General features: G+C 42.9%; 1 protein-coding gene across 5 annotated transcripts in view; it reads left to right on the forward strand.

The window, feature by feature from the left end:
* The window catches only part of UNC80 (unc-80 subunit of NALCN channel complex), a 186,892-nt gene that overhangs the window by 17,563 nt on the left and 150,662 nt on the right, over window positions 1–18,667 (forward strand). For all 5 annotated transcript variants that reach the window (XM_048869155.2, XM_048869158.2, XM_048869156.2 and 2 more), the window contains exons 4-8: window positions 2,179–2,477; window positions 6,072–6,195; window positions 11,247–11,320; window positions 12,097–12,236; window positions 17,965–18,226. In XM_048869155.2, the coding sequence (XP_048725112.1) occupies window positions 2,179–2,477; window positions 6,072–6,195; window positions 11,247–11,320; window positions 12,097–12,236; window positions 17,965–18,226 (899 nt within the window). The remainder of the gene's footprint in view (window positions 1–2,178; window positions 2,478–6,071; window positions 6,196–11,246; window positions 11,321–12,096; window positions 12,237–17,964; window positions 18,227–18,667) is intronic.

The raw sequence follows: 18,667 nt of genomic DNA on the forward strand, positions 1-18,667 counted from the left end.
TCCACAGCCTCAGAAACAACTCTGACATCATAATCAAAAAGGCTGACACATTGTAAGGAGAGTGGTCAGTTCGGATGAGCTGTTACTAGCAGGAGAGTGAGTTTGTGTATGTGTTGGGGGGAGGGGGGTGACAAGACCTGGATTTGTGCTGGAAATGGCCCACCTTGATTATAGTGCACATTGTGGGGACAGTGGTCGCTTTGGATGGGCTGTTACCAGCAGGAGAGTGAGTTTGTGTGTGTGGTTTTTGGAAAGGGGGGGGATAAGAAAACCTGGATTTGTGCTGGAAATGGCCCACCTTGATTATCATACACATTGTAAAGAGAGTGGTCACTTTGGATGGGCTATTACCAGCAGGAGAGTGAGTTTGTGTGTGTGTGTGGGGGGGGGGGGGCGGAGGGTGAGAAAACCTGGATTTGTGCTGGAAATGGCCCACCTTGATTATCATACACATTGTAAGGAGAGTGATCACTTTAGATAAGCTATTACCAGCAGGAGAGTGGGGTGGGAGGAGGTATTGTTTCATGGTCTCTGTGTATATAATGTCTTCTGCAGTTTCCACAGTATGCATCCAATGAAGTGAGCTGTAGCTCACGAAAGCTTATGCTCAAATAAATTGGTTAGTCTCTAAGGTGCCACAAGTACTCCTTTTCTTTTTGAAAAACTTGATATTACACCAAACCTTTCTCTGTTTTTAAAGGAAATTTTAACACTAGATCAAAACTGGGGGTCGGGAACCCAAACAGAAGACTAGCGCTACAAAAATATATGCCTCATAAAATATTAGCTCATATTTTTCTACATTTTCTTTGTCACTGAAGAGATTTGTATTTTATATAAACACTTACCCAAACAAAGCTCCATGAGTCCCTTTCTGTTTAATGCTACAGTTAAATCTTGGTCCCACAGTTTGGGAACGGTGATGTAAGATACATCATTTTGACTTCACTGCTGGATAATGAAAAGTGAGAAGAAAGGTCCTGAATGATGAAATCCTTCTCTAAGCATGAAAGGATCAAATCCGTCCCAGCATTGCAGGGTGCCATCTAAATGAATGAGTGACGTCTTGGAAATTGTTGTCAACAGGGAGTCACAATCTTGAGAGTCAAATTAGTTCAGTACTGTTCTCCAAGAATAGGGTGACCAGATGTCCCGATTTTATAGGGACAGTCCCGATATTTGGGGCTTTTTCTTATATAGGCACCTATTACCCCCCACCCCCATCCCGATTTTTCACATTTGTTATCTGGTCACCATATCCAAGAGGAACTGGGATGGATTTTAGTAGTAGTCTTGCCACCTAACTGAAATAGCCCTTGAAGAAGCTTATTAATTTTCTGTAAGACATATGCCATAGTAGTCAGATTTTGAAGGCACTGAAAGTGTTGTCATTTGTTGTTGTTGTCGTCGTCATCATCAGCATGGCAAATCTCAAAAAAGATGTGGCCTCCTTGCCGATTGGGCATCACCCAAGTTGGTCTTGGCTAGGTCCTTAAGGTGGTCTGGTTTATGTCTGAAAGTTCTGTATTTCACATGTAAGTAATTGTTGGCCTTGGTCCAGTTGCAGGTGGGTAAGTATCCACATTACAAAATCTGCCCCCAGAACTGACACTAACTGGTTCACAGATTGACAGTCTTAACGGAAAAAAAAAAAACAATGAATTCATAAGCATAGGGCCTGATCCAAAGCCCACTATCATCAATAAGAATCTTTCCACTGATGTCAGTCAGCTTTGCACTATGCTCATCAAGATCAAACTACTTTCTCATCTGGCCTGGTTCCTCCAGAATTGAAGCATACTGGTGGGGATGGGTAGCAGAGCACAGTCTAGGAACGCTTGCAGTATTACAGCTTGGGGATCAATAGAAGTGTTTCAAGATCCAGGGCTGTCAAGTTAGCACCTTTTATGAGTACTGTATTTTCACATATGCAGACAGCACTGAGTGATACTTCAAGGAACAGGCAAGGGGAATGTGCAGGGGCATGTAACATTCTGAATCAGGTGATTTTAACCAAGACATACTAGGAACAACTCGATACTTCTAATTGCGGGGGTGAGATTTTCAAAGCTACATAGAGAATTTGTGTGCGCAATTCCCTATGCAGCTTTGAAAATCTCCACTGTACCGATCCTGTGTGAACAGAGACACCCACTATGCTGCATTTTTTCCATTCAGGACATCAGGACAAGCTTGGCGTAGCAGAGACTAAGCTTCTTCACACCCTCCATTGGATGCTACTGGAGGCTCCTCAAGAATGCAGCAATGACCGGTTTGGAGGAGAGAGAGGCTCCAGCTGGGGAGGGAGCAGTAGCGCCTTTATTCATCAGGTTGAAAACCAGGGCTCTCCAGGACACCCTTGGCGTGGCAGCACTAATGAAGAGGAAGAGAATAACCGAAGGAAGTTCTTTCAGAATTCCATGGCAACAGTGGAGCTCTTTGTGTTCCTGTTTGCTCCTCTGGTCCACAGGATTAAAGTAAGTGGAAGAACTGTCAGGAGTGGTAAGGTAGTGATGCCAGTGTGAGGAGGAGACTGTGATTCAGCCTTGGTTGCGAATGGTCATAATAGTGGCTAATTGGATTTAGCATACAGTGCAGAATAAAGGTCCAGCCCTGTTGCCCTTACACAGGAGAGCACTCCCATGGACATAATAGAATCATAGAACTGTAGGGCTGGAATGGACCTCGAGAGGTCATGTAGTCCAACTCCCTTCGCTGAGACAGGAACAAGTAAACCTAGACCATCTCTGACAGGGGTTCGTCTAAGCTGTGTTTGTTCTTAAAAACCTCCAATAATGGGGATTCCACAGCCTTCGATGGAAGCCTGTTCCAGTACTTTATCTTTATAGTTAGAAAGTTCTCTTAATATCTAACCTGAATCTCCCTTGCTTCAGATTAAGCTGATTTCTTCTTGTCCTACCTTCAGCAGACATGGAGAATAATTGATTACTGCCCTCTTTGTAACAGCCGGTAACATATTTGAAGATGGTTATTGGGTCCTCCTTCAGTCTTCTTTTCTCAAGACTAAACATGCCGAGTTTTTTTTAACCTTTCCTCATAGGTCAGGTTTTCTAACCTGTTTATCATTTTTGTTGCTCTCTGCTGGACTGTCTCTTCTTTGTCCACATCTTTTCAAAATTGTAGTGCCCAAACTGGGCACAATACTGCCATCGAGTCCTCATTAGTGCCAAGCAGAGAGTTACCGGTACCTCCCAGTTCTTGCAGAGAACATTCCTGTTAATACAACCCAGAATATTAGTCTTTTTCACAATTGCATCACATTGTTGATTATGAATTTATGATCCTCTCTAACCCCCAGATCCTTTTCAGCAATACTACTGCCTCGCTAGTTATTCCCCATTTTGCATTTGTGTATTTGATTTTTTCCTTTCTGTATGTAGTACTTTGCATTTGTCTTTATTGAATTGCATCTTGTTGATTTCAAATTCTCCAATTTGTCAAAGTCATTTTGTATTCTAATCCTGCCCTCCAAAGGGTTTACAACCCCTTGCAAATTGGTGTCATCTACACATTTTATAAGCATATTCTCCAGTCCATTAACTAAGACAGAACAAGGAGTAATAGTCTCAAGCTGCAGTGGGGGAGGTTTAGGTTGGAAATTAGGAAAAACTTTTTCACTAGGAGGGTGGTGAAGCACTGGAATGCATTACCTAGGGAGGTGGTGGAATCTCCTTCCTTTGAGGTTTTTAAGGTCAGGCTTGACAAAGCCCTGGCTGGGATGATTTAGTTGGGGATTGGTCCTGCTTTGAGCAGGGGGTTGGACTAGATGACCTCCTGAGGTCCTTTCCAACCCTGATATTCTATGATTCTATGATTATTGGAAATTTTGAATAGTACTTGACCCAGGACAGACCTCTGCAGGATTCCACTAGAAACATTCCCCCAGATTAACAGTGAACCATTGATTACTACTCTTTGTGAGTGCAGTGTTTCAACCAGTTGTGCACCCATCTTTTACTAAAACTATAGTACCTTAGAGTAAAAGTATCAAAAGTAATTCCAGTGATATGAATACAGGTTGTAGCACTGGGAAGACACTAAAGCAAGAATATCCAAAGTGAAGCACCTGCATCTATATTTAGCACCTACATAAGTGGCCTGATTATCAGAGGTGTTGAGTACCTGCAGCTCTCATTGTAATCAGTGAGTGCTGAGGGCATGAGTTCCTCACTGTTTCAGAGCTGGAGCAAGGATTGTGGAATTTAGCTCAGTCTGGTTGACTCTCATTCATGGTTAAGAAATGCCTTTCTGTCTGCTCAGTAATTCCAGAAACGGGGTTGTCACTGATTTGTTCTTGTTATTACTAATAGCATTGATACTAATTAATTAATAGGATCTGTGATAGTTTTAGTGGCAGGTGCAAATTAAGTGTTTCTTTGTTCTGATGTCAGAAGTAAGCTGCAGGCTTCTCGTCAGCTGAAGTCCTTCTCTTTATTTTATGATGTATAAGCCAGCTTTGCAGAACTATGTAATCAGGACTTATCTCACTGCACATTCTGATTCCTGCCACTTGTCCTTAGCTTCACTGGAGGGCTACCTTTCAGCCTTAATGTTTTAAGGCTAGCCTCTTAAGTGAAATTGGCCGTTCTCAATCAGACATTCCTAGAAAGTAAGTTATTAGGAAATGGCTGTGTTTAACCAGATAGCTACTACATAAAGCTCACCACCCTTTTCTCGTCCCCTTTGTGAATCTGAACTCTCACAGCATATGTTGTAACTAATTATCCTGACTCTAAAGTGCCTGCACAGAGGAGTAAGATTTGGCCAGCCCTCTGGCGTGGCCTTTCTGCAGTCTGACTCAGGCGTTGTGGAGATTTTGGTACTCCCCCACCCCTTACCAACCAGGTAGGGAGTGGATGGAGTGTCAGCTACTTATGGACACGTACACGCACCAGTCAGCAGAAATGAGCCAGCACTGGAGTCTAAAGTTACTGGTACTTGGTAAAGGGGTGGCACAAATTTCTTCTAGCTGGTAATCTTTGAGTCCCAGTTCTTTCCAAAGCTCTTCCAGGGCTGATACAGCACCATTTCACCTCTGACTCAGGGCAAGCAGCAAAAACAAAATCTAATCCCAAAATAACATCATTAACCTTGTGTTCATAATTATACAACTACAGTGTAGCAGGGCCAGTGCACCACCAAAAACTTAAGAGCACAGGGGAAAGCAATGTCTTGCTTATGCTTATTTCTACAACACCTGAAAGCGTTGCTGGGTGCTTTCATACAAATACAAAAGGCATGATAGCTGCCTCGAAAGAAGTCACAACAAAAAGTAGGGAACGGAAAAGGTGAGGAAGGACAATATTTCCAGCAGTCAGATCATGGAGCCACTTAGTTTAAGTACATGCATGCTTGGGCCCTGGTCCTGCAAAGATTTACCTGCATGTGTAACTTTACTCAAGTAGATAGTTCCACTGACATCAATAGGGCTTCTCACATGAGTAAAATTACACACATGCATAAATCTTTGCAGCATAATTATTTTGGTGTTTAAATTAAAAATTAATAGTAATAATAAGACCATTATATGTTGGCACTTGTAATAATTTGTAAAAATGTTCATATTTCCTATATAAATATTTTTTATAATAATTATTATTTTTGGCTCATTTTGTGCAGGCAGGCATTATAGGAAAAGGGAGCCTAAAGGAAAGATTTACATACTGTATGATCTAAAGCAATAAGTAGAATAATGTGTACAAAGGATTTTGCTGAAATGGTGGGTAGGTTTTTCAGTAGTAGCAGAGATCCTGGAAAAAACAGGTTTTGATCGGTATAACTGATCAAAGGCACAAAGGCCCTTTACTTAGCTTTGTACTGAGAATTCCACGTTGCTTTATTACTAGACCATTGGGTAGGTATTTTTATACTTTCTTTGAATAGTTACAGTAGTGACCTTTATTGCACACAAACAGCGTGTGATCATTGTTGTTGCTTTCAAGGTCCGTGTCACAGTAGGAGGGACAGTCAGCACACACAGAAAATGATGCTCTTCTGTGTCAGCCTTACTAATCCACATATGGTATGATGATCCCATTATGTCTTTCTAGGAGTCTGACCTGACTTTTCGGCTGGCCAGTGGCCTTGTTATTTGGCAGCCCATGTGGGAGCACAGGCAGCCTGAGGTTTCTGCCTTCACCGCTCTGGTAAAGCCAATCAGGAACATTATTACAGGTGTGTGACTTTGCTGTGTAGTCACAGATGTTAAGCATCAGAAAGTCTCTTCCTTGTGATACGGTTATCTGAGCCCCATTTGCCATGCATGCAAGATCTGTGTGCAGTCGTGTGTTTTTGTTTTGTTTTTGTGCCATATCAAAATAAACCCTCTCTTCATGGCCAAGTCTACATTTAGAAATGGCGTCGATTTTAACTAAATTTAACCTATTTCATTAAACTGGTACAACTGCTGAATGTAGAGACGCCCTCAGTTCAATTCCCATGAAAACTAATGGGCCAAAATCATCTTGACATAATAAGATGAGTCTCTCATTAACTTCAATGGGAGCTGCACCATTTACACCAGGATCAAAATCAATCAGATTTATTGCTATGGTTACCCAATTTTTAGTCTCTCTACTCTTAGTCCTGATCTACCCATACAAGTTGCACCAGTTTAACTAGAGGTTCAATTTTAATCCATCTTGATTAAATCAGTGCAACTTTGTGTGTGGACACTCTTACATTGGTTTAAATCTGTTTTATATACATTTAACCTGCATTTGTTTAACTAAATTGGTTTAACATCAAGCCTTTTTACAAAGTATGTGTTTAGACAAGCCCTTGGAAGTAAATGTGTAGGATAGAAGTATCAAATCTGTATTGATACTACTTCTCATGTACTGCCATATATCTACTGTAATGCCAGCTGACTTAATCTCTACATTAATCTGACTAATCAAACAGGCTTCCTATATATAAGAGAAAAAGAAAAAAAGTCTAATACTAGATCCTAAACTGATGTAAATCATTGTATTTCTGTTTACTTCAGTGGAGCTACACCAGCTGAGGAGTTGAACCATACATTTTAAATGTCCCTTAGATTAAAATAAATCCTTTAATATTTCCTGTAGATTTTATCTTTGTGGAATATGCTAAAATTACAGGAATAATTTGAACTCTTGGACAATATTTTAAGACTCTTCCCCTCAATGCCATCAATATTTGCATAAATTTAGAAGGAAGCAAGATCATTTCCTGACAATTTCACATGTCTGTTTCCATGTATACGTTTCTAAGAAGAAGTAGAGACAATGTTTGGCAACAGCTTGACGCAGATGAGGAAGGTACAGAAGCTAGCAGCCACATACTATTGGTAGCAAAGAGATAGTCAATAATACAAATGCTCTTCCTATCCCAAATCCTGATTTTATAGTATTATAATAACGTGGGATTGGTTCAAAAGGCCTGGCCAAGATGATCATGTAAAATCTTAATCTGATCTCGCATGCTTCAGTGAGGTTGCTCCTTATTTACATCAGCATAAATGATATAAAAATCAGCTCCTTATGGTTCCCCAAGTCCTTGTATGTCTTTTGAGTCCAGATCCTCAAAAGTACGTAAGCTCCTAACTCCAACTGATTCTAGGGTATATGCAGGTATTGAAATAAATGGAAGTTAAGAGCCTAAATACCTTATAGATCTGGGCCTTTGTCCTTACTTATACCCTGTTAAGTATTTTTTCATCCTGGAGGTGCAACACAGAATCTCAGCTCAGTATCTTCCTCAAAGGGTCTGATCCAAAGTCCACTGAGATCAATCAGAGTCTCTTTCCACTGATTTTAGTGGACTTTGGTTCAGGTCCCTAACATGACTTCAGTGGTTGATTCTGACATATAAAATGTTACATTTTGAAAACATTCCCCATGGAGCTGAGCAAACATTGGATTTTTTTTATTTTTATTTTTTGGTCCCATGGAAAATTACAACATCTTGACAGTTGTTTTCATCCTGAATTAGGATGAACAGTAAAAATACTCAGTAAAAATACAGTAAATAACCAACCTTCCATACAAACGGACTTTACTAAAATAAGACAGGAGATCGACATTACACACTTCACCTCTCTACAAAGGAAAAAGTACTGTAAGCTGTCTAAAATCCTGCCTGCCACATGGAGCCACAACAGTGGTACCCCTAACTCACCCAGCAATATCATCAATCTATCCAGCTATGCACTCAGCCCGGCAGAAGAGTCTGTCTTATCTCGGGGACTGTCTTTCTGCCCTGCCATGCCCCCCAAACATGATACAGTTCTGCGGTGATCTGGGAAGCCTACTTTCGCCATCTCCAACTCAAAGAATACTTTCAAGATAACACTGAACAGCATACTGATACACAGATACCCTCCCACCAACAGCACAAGAAGAAGAACTCCATATGGACTCTTTCTGAGGGTCGAAATGACAGTCTGGACCTATACGTAGAATGCTTCTGCCGACGTGCACAGGTAGAAATTGTGGAAAAACAACATCGCTTGCCTCATAACCTAAGTCGTGCAGAACGCAATGCCATCCACAGTCTCAGAAACAACCCTGACATTATAATCAAAGAGGCTGATAAAGGAGGTGCTGTTGTCATCATGAACTCTCTACTCAGTCCCTACGCCATGAACATCATGGACTCTCTACTCAGACCCTACGCCACCAGCACTCCCAGCTATCTCCGTGACACCGCTGATTTCTTGAGAAAACTACAATGCATTGGTGATCTTCCAGAAAACATCATCCTAGCCACCATGGATGTAGAGGCTCTCTACACTTTGTGGGGGAGGGATAGCTCAGTGGTTTGAGTATTGGCCTGCTAAACCCAGGGCTGTGAGTTCAATCCTTGAGGGGGCCATTTAGGGAGCTGGGGCAAAAATTGGGGATTGGTGGTCCTGCTTTGAGCAGGGGTTGGACTAGATGACCTCCTGAGGTCCCTTCGAACCCTGATATTCTACACAAACATCCCACACACAGATGGAATACAAGCTGTCAAGAACAGTATCCCTGATGATGCCACAGCACAACTGGTTGCTGAGCTCTGTGACTTTATCCTCATGCACAATTATTTCAAATTTGGCAACAATATATACCTCCAGACCAGTGACACCGCTGTGGGCACCCGCATGGCCCCACAATATGCCAACATTTTTATGGCTGACCTGGAACAATGCTTCCTCAGCTCTCATCCACTCATGCCCCTTCTCTACCTACGCTACACTGATGACATCTTCATCATCTGGACCCATGGGAAGGAAACCGTGGAAGAATTCCACCATGATTTCAACAGCTTCCACCCCACCATCAACCTCAGCCTGGACCAATCTACACGGGAGGTCCACTTCCTAGACACCACGGTGCAAATAAGTGTGGTCACATTAACACACCCTACACCGAAAACCCACCAACCACTATGCCTACCTTCATGCCTCCAGCTTCCATCCCAAACACACCACATGATCCATTGTCTACAGCCAAGCGCTAAGGTACAACCACATTTGCTCCAGCCCCTCAGACAGAGACCAAACCCTGCAAGATCTTCACCAAGCATTCTCAAAATTACGATACCCGCACGAGGAAATAAGAAAACAGATCAGCAGAGCCAGACGTGTACCCAGAAGCCACCTGCTGCAAGACAAGCCCAAGAAAGAAACCAACAGAACTCCACTGGCCATCACATACAGTCTTCAGCTAAAACCTCTCCAATGCATCATCAGTGATCTACAACCCATCCTGGACAATGATCCCTCACTTTCACAGGCCTTGGGAGGTAGGCCAGTCCTCACCCACAGACAACCCGCCAACCTGAAGCATATTCTTACCAGCAACTACACACCGCACCATAGTAACTCTGACTCAGGAACCAATCCATGCAACAAACCTCAATGCCAACTCCGCCCACATATCTACACCAGCCACACCATCACAGGACCTAACCAGATCAGCCACACTATCACCGGTTCATTCACCTGCACGTCCACCAATGTAATATACGCCACCACATGCCAGCAATGCCCCTCTGCTCTGTACATCGGCCAAACTGGACAGTCCCTACGTAAAAGGATAAATGGACACAAATCACATATTAGGAATGGCAATATACAAAAACCTGTAGGAGAACACTTCAACCTCCCTGGACATACAATAGCAGATTTAAAGGTAGCCATCCTGCACCAAAAAGACTTCAGGACCAGACTTCAAAGAGAAACTGCTGAGCTTCAGTTCATTTGCAAATTTGACACCATCAGCTCAGGATTAAACAAAGACTGTGACTCGTTCACCAACTACAAAAGCAATTTCTCTTCCCTTGGTGTTCACACCTCAACTGCTAGAAGAGGGTCTCATCTTCCCTGATTGTACTAACCTCGTTATCCCTAGCCTGATTCTTGCGTGCATATTTATACCTGCCTCTGGAAATTTCCACTACATGCATCCGACGAAGTGGGTATTCACCCACGAAAGCTTATGCTCCAATATGTCTGTTAATCTATAAGGTGCCACAGGACTCTTTGCTGGTTTTACAGATCCAGACTAACACGGCTACCCCTCTGATTGTGAAAAATTTCAGTATTTTTACTATGTCAAAAGTTCAGAAAAATTCAAATTTGAAAATGTCAAAACATTTCATATTGAGTCAGACTGACATTAAGTTGCATCTGCCATGGTTCCTCATGGGAGTGGTAGTTAAGATGCTTCATGGCCCCATTCTTATCTATGGGCTACACTGCCTGGCCAGACTACCTCTCCCCGGAAACAACACAAACTCCCATGCATCATGTAGCTCCATCAGAGAGGAGACCAAAGCGCATCCTGGCAGCAGTAGTAGTCTGGCCAAGGAGCCCGACCCATGAGAGAACTGGAGCATGAAGCCCCTGAACTCTACAGCACCCTTGAGTCACTGTGGCACACTAGGCCGATGCAATTTAATGTCAAACTGTCTTGGAATGAAATGTTTCAGTTCAGCTCAGCAAACCAAAATTATTTTGCAAGGGGCAGCAATTCCCACAGGAAATTTTGATTTTGTGGTAACTGCGCTTCTTGTGCCCCCCCCCCCCCCCCCCCAAAAAAAAAAAAAAATCAACAGCAAATTGCCAACCAGCTATAATTTCCAACAGGTGTAGCTAACATCTGGTAATGTTACAGTCAGGGGGATGCCATTTTTTACAATGGCTAATAGCTTATTTGTTTGATTAGTACAACATGAGCATTACATTTTTAAAATTTCTCTTTTTATTTTTATCCCAGCCAAGAGAAGTTCTCCTACTAGTAACCAGAGCCTGGCTTGTGAATCCCCTAATCTGGACACTGGACACACAGAGGTGGGCATATGGCTAGACAAGCAAGAGTGGGGAGCTGTGGGGAGATCTTTTTTTTTTTTTTTAATTGATGGGGTCTTTTGAAGGGAATTTTGGAATGACAGTTGCAATTACTATGCAGGTCTCCGAAACATCTTAATGCTTTTATCGAATTGTGTGTTTTATAATTGATTTTATCATTTCCAAGGCCTACCCACTGCAAAGAATGAGATTGGGGCTCAGGGCAAAGGATCAATATAAAGCTTACAAACCTATATAAAAAGAGAAAACAAGCCATCACCAATATTGTAAAGACACATGGCAGAGCTAAGAAGAGAGGCCCAGTGCCCTCCATTTTCATTTAAATAAAAACACGTTTTTCGATGATTTGGAGCCATCAAGGTGTGCACTATCCAGCCTAAATTACTGCATGTTCAAATTACTGTTATCCTCTGTTATAATAACAACATATCATCACTCGTGAAGTCATATCTTGCATTAGGCCCTGACCTTGAAAGCAACAAATAACTTTCCATTGATATCAATGGAACTCCATGTAGGTTTAAGGGTCTGCCCAGGTGAAATAGTTTATAGGATTAGGGCCTTAGCTTATACACTGTCTGGAATGAAAACCATGTGTTTGCACAGTGTCTAGGACATTGGAGCCCCAATCCTGATCAAGTCCCCTCTATGCTATCTTAGTATAAATAATACTAATATATAAATACATAGTAAGAGGGCTAATGTGGAAGATCCAAATCTATTTTTAAACTTATTTCTCTTATTGAAAATATCCTAAGGGACTTCAGGTGGTGTGTGAAACAGCCCAGCCAGATGCTGTGCCTCCCAGGGCCACTGTTTCAGGCTGTCATCGGGGAAACTCCTTTGATGGAAGTGTGTCGTCCCAAACATCCCAAGACAGAGGACCTCCACTTTCCAGGTACAGAGACCTACGAAAAGCTATGTTGGTATAACTTTCTGGGGAGTGTGTGTTACAGGTCCACTCTGCCCAATCCCCAAAGGATATAAGTCTTACAGTGCCAACTAAAGAGCCTTGTCTCTTCAGCACAAACTCTAACAGCTCATGCTTTTAGCTCTGGAAGTCCTCAGTTTGGTTGCCGGTGTGTCATCTGAGATGGTGGCAGTCACACTGACTTCATTCCATCTCATTTACAGGACTGCCCAGCTGGCCTGTTAGGATAGCAACTATAGAGCAATGAGGACAGAGCAGAGGACAAGGACCTTTTATATTTTGGAGTTTGATGATTTAAAAAAAACCCCAAACTTTAGGCTCATTGTTCCTTGGCTGGGCATGTCCTCTGGGGCTTGATCTGTCTTTGCTGCCCTTTGGGTAATTCTCTTTCCCTGTGTGGCAGAGCATTTCTGTACCTCTCCTCCCTTTTAAGTGCTGCTTGGCCGCTACCTCCATTTCCCCTTCTTCACATACAGCTGTTCAGTTCACTTACTGCAGGCTGGCTGGCAGGCAGGCAAAAGAACAGCTTCTCAAATCTCTTCTCAGCCATCCTTGTAGGGCTTAGGCAAAGATTTTAAAATGCAGGAGCCTAAATTTAACCTCCTTAATTCGTATTTGGGGAAGGACTGAGCACTGGTCAGCTCCCATTAGGGTTTGTGAATACTCAGCACTTTTGAAAATCTGAACATATTTTTCTTAGGCTCCTATTTTTAAAAATGTTGGCCCTCATGTTCAGTTGCACCAGAAAATTTCAAACAAAAACACTCAAGAGTTTCAGAATTTGCTTCATTATAGTAACACTTTATCTCTGTTTCAAAATTTCTCTGAATCCGAAAACGCCTCCCAACTATTTTCTCAAAATACGTATTATTGATCTATCTTGTCACCTGCTTCAGTGGGTAAAACCATTCTTTACGGACCTGATCTAGTTGGCAGTCTTTCTGTTGACTTCAGTGGGTTTTGTGTCATATAAATTCTGAGTTTTTATTTCATTTTATTAACATTACCTGGTAAAACTAAGTCATCTGTTACTTCTGAGTATTGTCTTACTAAATGTAAACTGTTCCTCATGTACGCCATCGTTCAGCGTGCATACACACACCCATAAAAGGTAAGGGAGCAGGCAACCTTTTAGAAGACTGAATCAGGTGATCAGTTTATCCAGCTCAGTCTGGTGGTTGCTATGGAGATGAAGCTTCCGACAGGCTTTGTAGAGAGCGTCACTAATGTCTCCTCATTTGGAGAGCTCATTGATCAATTAAAACTGAACAGGGAGTTTTGGTTGCCAAGCAACAGGCAATTCAGAAACAAATGTTATTTACTCCTGTTATCAACGGCCCAGTATTCCTTTGTCCTTGGGCCCACAGCTGGACAAAATATGCCACCCACTCACCCCGCAATTATCCGTCAAGTACCTGATGAAATGTCCACAGGGTTTAATTCAAAGCAAAGCACAAGATTTTAAATTATGTTTTCTTGGAACCTCATTCAGCAAACCTCCAGTTTGCTCCTCTGATCCTGGATAAATATCCCCGCTCCATTCAGTGAAGTTCTTCATTTCACTGGAACCGTTGCAGTAGTAAAACCCCAGCCATTTATTCTGCAGCTGGCTGTCAGTCTCTGCCTTGGAAATAGACTTTGCAAGCAGGGCTTGAATGGTAAATATTTCAGAAAAACAGTCCTCCTTTTGAGCTAGATTGTGAATTGGAGTTCATGCCCACGTAAGGGAGCATGAGAGAATACATATCTCCCTTACGCTCCAATAGGGGCTCCCCTAGACCTTGGGTCTGATCGCAGAGGAGTGAGCAGAGAAAGATGCATCACCTTATTCCTTTCTACAAGGGGGTGGGAATAGGCAGAGTCCTGGCTTCATCCTCTGTGCTTGCTGGTCAGTTCAGCTGAGCTGGTCTGGGAGATATTGGCGGGCAGATTTTATTTTTCTTTGGGGATAATTCTTTTTCTGGAATGCTGCTGGAGTGGTGCAGCAACCCTTTGTACAGGCTGTCTTTCTGATCCAGTCTTGGCCCTTTTGTTTTCTCCTCATGTGCATTTCACTCATTTCTCTCTTTGTAATGTTTTGAGAAGGGTGTATGATGGGAGCCCTGATGTCAGTCTGGTGGGAAAGGTGTTTTTAAATTATCACTGTTTTCTTTTTTTCTTATTTAAAGTCTTTTTTAAATCACCCCACTTGTAATCACAATTTATCTTGACTGCAGTATTAATGGAAACATTTGAACTGTAGACTGAATAAAGCAATATATGCCAATACCTAAGGTCTAGTTTTCAAAAGTGAGTGCCTTTAAAAAAGACCTAGAGGAAGTCTATGGTGTCCTCCATTGACAGAGGCTGGCAGCAAACCATCTCCTGCAGATTTGCTTGAACATTTTGAGTTCTGAATGAACACATTTCTTGGAGATGAATCCTTCCCAGCCACCCCATCTGCAAATGTTTCCCAGGAAGAAACTGCCAACCTACCCTGCTTGCAGGTGGGGTCAGCATTGCAAACCTTTTGCTGAACCCTACTTAACTGAATATCCAAAAACCTACATTTGAATGCTCAAATTGGCTTATATTTTTATTATTATTTGTATTATCATAGAGCCTTGGTGCCCCAGTCATGGTGTAGGACCCCGATATGCTAGGTGCTGTACAAACAGAACAAAAAGACAGTGCTTGCATCCAAACAGCTTACAATCTAAGGGCTTGTCTACATGACTATTTAGTTCGCTGCAAGGTGGGCTTTGATCTATCCCGCAGTAGCTTGCCACAGACTGACCATCCATGTGGACCCTGCTGATGCACATTAACCGTTCTAGTCCTGGACTAGATCAAAATACATTAACAAACTGTTAATGTGTGTCAGCAGAGTCCCAGTGGGCAGCTTGTCTGCAGCAGGCTACTGTGGGGTAGATTCACACCCCAGCTTGAAGTGAACTAACTGTTCATTGAGACAAACTCGACTATAAGACAAGAGACAACAGATGGATACAGACAGACTGCATAGGGAGTACAAGGAAACAATGAGACAATATTGGTCAGCCCGATAGGCAGTGGTCCCAGCACACCAGCAACCTAACTCTGTCAAGTGTCTTGTATCCAGTTAAGCTGTAATCTAGCAAAGCACTGAAGCATGTATGTAACTTTAAGCAATAGCACAGTCCCACTGAAGTCAATGGAACTACTCATTCTTAAATGTTTTCCTGGATTGGGCTGCTCAGTACCGGGCTGGGTGTCCGAATGCAGATATGGACATCCTGCCTGGGTGCCTGTCTTTGAAAGCCTGCCTCCTCATGTGGCTCCGTAGACCTGTCAATATTAATGGTAAAAATTGTTGGCTGTTGTGATTTGTCCCAAATGCACGAGAACATCATTCATGAGGCAGTTATTGATTCTTTTGTGTCTTATGGAAAGTTTTAAAATGCAACAGGTACTCAGTTCACACAATTGTGCTTCTAGAACTGCATCCAGAAATCTTCCAGGTTATGAAATAGCACATCAAACCACAGATCTGTTCAATCTCCATACACAGAGGGAGATCAGTCATGTTCACCTGGGTCCCATTAAGGCAATGTGGGGCTCAAGGTCACCACAGCACTGGCCCCCCACCTCTTGACCCTGCCCTAGCCTGGCATTATGGCTCCATCTGCTACTTGGAGTGATGATGGCAGAGGATCCCCCTTCCCGCCAAGAAGGCAGGGTTAGCAGCAAGGGGGTCCCCCAGTACTTACCCCAACTGCTGGGTGTTTGTATAAGTGAGGGGCTGGGTTTTCTGTGCTTTTCTTCCCTTGTGAGTGCTCTGCTGGGATAGTGTTGGTCAAGGCCCCACATGCCAATGGGCCTTGGAGTTAACTCCCCACAGGGGTGAATGGGACAGTTCACCCCTCTCAGAGCTGTTGTTTCATGCTGTCTGCAGACTTGGGCAGACATCACTGTATCAGTTACACTGAAATCAGATTTCCAAGCTTTTCTTTGCAGCTATGAGGGCTAGAATGTTTCTGATGAAAGCTGAAATTCTGATATGAATGCCTCCCCCAGGTGCTGGGGCATTAAGCACAGGCCTGGAGTGCTCATTCCTTAACATGGACCTGATTATTCTCAATACCATAGAATTTTGCCAGCAAATATTGTGGCATCACGGGCAAACATTTCTTTGGGACCACACCTAGTTTGTAGATTCTCAGTGAGAGGGAATTTGGGGCTTACGCTTTTGCTTGAGAAGATTAACAACAAAAATATAATTTAATACTTTCTGATGGTTTTATTGAAAAAAGAACCTTGCATGTGTGTGAGTGAGAATTCATGTATAGCAGCAACTCAGTGGAAGAACCAGGGCTCACCCTTTGAGATCCCATAGTTCATTCTTTTCTCTCTGTCCAGTACATTCAAGTCTGGAAACAAAAATACCAGGGATGTTTCACACTAAAAACCATATCAAAAGAACATTCAGGAATGACACCACCAAAAGCAGCCAGGAAACTTGTAGGGAAAGGTGACATATGTCATATTTTCTACTATCCAGGGGCAAAAAGGGAGGTCATCTTATATAGCAGTAGCACTTACTCACGTGAGAGCCACCAGATCCGTTTCAATTAGTTTAAGTGATTATTTTACCGGGCGTTCCCAGCATGCTGCCATTTCTTTTAGTAACACCTGACTGTGTAACCTGCTCCTTCACATGTTACATGTCCTCCCATTAGAGCCTGACCAGCAGGGGTTTGAGTCTGCTCCTGATTCCTGCTCGAGGATTTAGTCATTGATTGCAAGTGGTAGAGGCCTGTTGTGCTTTTAGGCCCTGATTTAGGAATGCATCTCTGTTCAAGAAGACATCTAAGCACATGCTTAATTAAACATGTGCTTGAGTCTCACTGGGGATTTAAAGTTAAGCACGTGCTTAAGTGCTTTCTTCAGCAAGGATGCTTTCCTGAACCAGTGCCTTATCCCCAGATTCAAACCTCTCTGTCAGCCCAAACAGAATCAATTACTTAAGCATCCTCGTAGCTGGAAAGTAGCTGAAAGTTCTGCAGATGTGAGGAGAGTGGAAGAGGCCTTAAGACTCTCTCTTTAATGACCAGGTGGATTTTAAGCCTGTCAGTTGTTAGTGCACTTGAGTCTCTGTGGAGAGTGACAACTTCTCTCTTTCTCAGTCTATAACCATTTCTTAGTGGCCGGTAAATGGAGCATCATTAGTGTTGGTCTCTGGGGTGACTTCTGTTCCCCAAACTGGAGGGTAACACAGGAATAGTTTCCACCTACAAGAAGAAGACCAATTAAGTGGTGCCCTAGAGTGAATGATGAAAAGCAAACCCTAACGGTATGTCTACACAGCAATAAAAGGGCCACAGCTTGGCGGTGCGGGGGGGTTAGCAGACTCAGGCTTCCAGGGCTCGGGCTGTGGGGCTATAAAATTCAAGTGAAGTGTTGACATTTGGGCTTGGGCTGGAGCCTGGGCCCTGAAACCTGGCAAGTGGGGGAGGCTCAAGCCTGAGCCTGAACATCTGCACTGCAATTTTTAGTCTTGTGAGCCCAAGTCAGCTGACCCAGGCTCTGAGACTCTGTTCCATGGGGTTTTTTATCGCAGCATAGACCTGCCATAAGTGTCTTTCTGGAAGGAACCTTTAGGCAGAGCTCTGCACCTTGAGGGAAAGTATTAGCTCTAGCTGATTTCTAATGCTTCTCCTTTTATTATTTGGAACAGGGTATCATTAGTGATTCCGCCTTGCCAAAAGTCTCGCTATGCCACCTATTTTGATGTGGCAGTACTGCGCTGCCTGCTGCAGGCACACTGGTCTGAGGAGGGTACACAGTGGTCTCTGATGTATTATCTACAAAGACTGAGACATATGCTGGAGGAGAAGCCGGAGAAGCCCCCTGAGCCGGAGACCATGCACCTGCCCAGGCCCCGTAGCAGTTCCATGGTAGCAGCAGCACCTTCTCTGGTGAACACCCACAAAACTCAGGTCAGAGACCCTCATTTAAAAGTAATCTTGGTAACTCTTTACAGTGATGGCAGGATTAGTCATGATTCAGCACTGTGGTTTTAATTATATCATGAACTGTGGTGAAGTCACTTGTAGCATCGGAAATGTCCATATGTGGATTGCATAGACAGTCTTATTGCACCGGAATTCAGCATTCAGGTCTGATTTAACTATATGCCATATTGCTATTCTAAGAGAAACAAAAAGAATAGGTATCACAGTCTCGATACAGTATTCTCCTTGAAATGAAAAACAAGACTCAAGACACAAGACCACCTTCTTTAAAACGTGGCAGCAAACAGCACACCGTGGGGTTGGAGCACAGCAAGTACACTTGTACACTTGTACAGCACAGCAAGTACACTTGCTGTTGTGCGTGTAATTTCCCGAATGCTAGTGCAATAATAAAGTTGTTGTTCA

The sequence above is a fragment of the Caretta caretta genome, chromosome 11 (genome assembly GCF_965140235.1).
Source record: "Caretta caretta isolate rCarCar2 chromosome 11, rCarCar1.hap1, whole genome shotgun sequence".
NCBI classification, from domain to species: Eukaryota; Metazoa; Chordata; order Testudines; family Cheloniidae; genus Caretta; species Caretta caretta.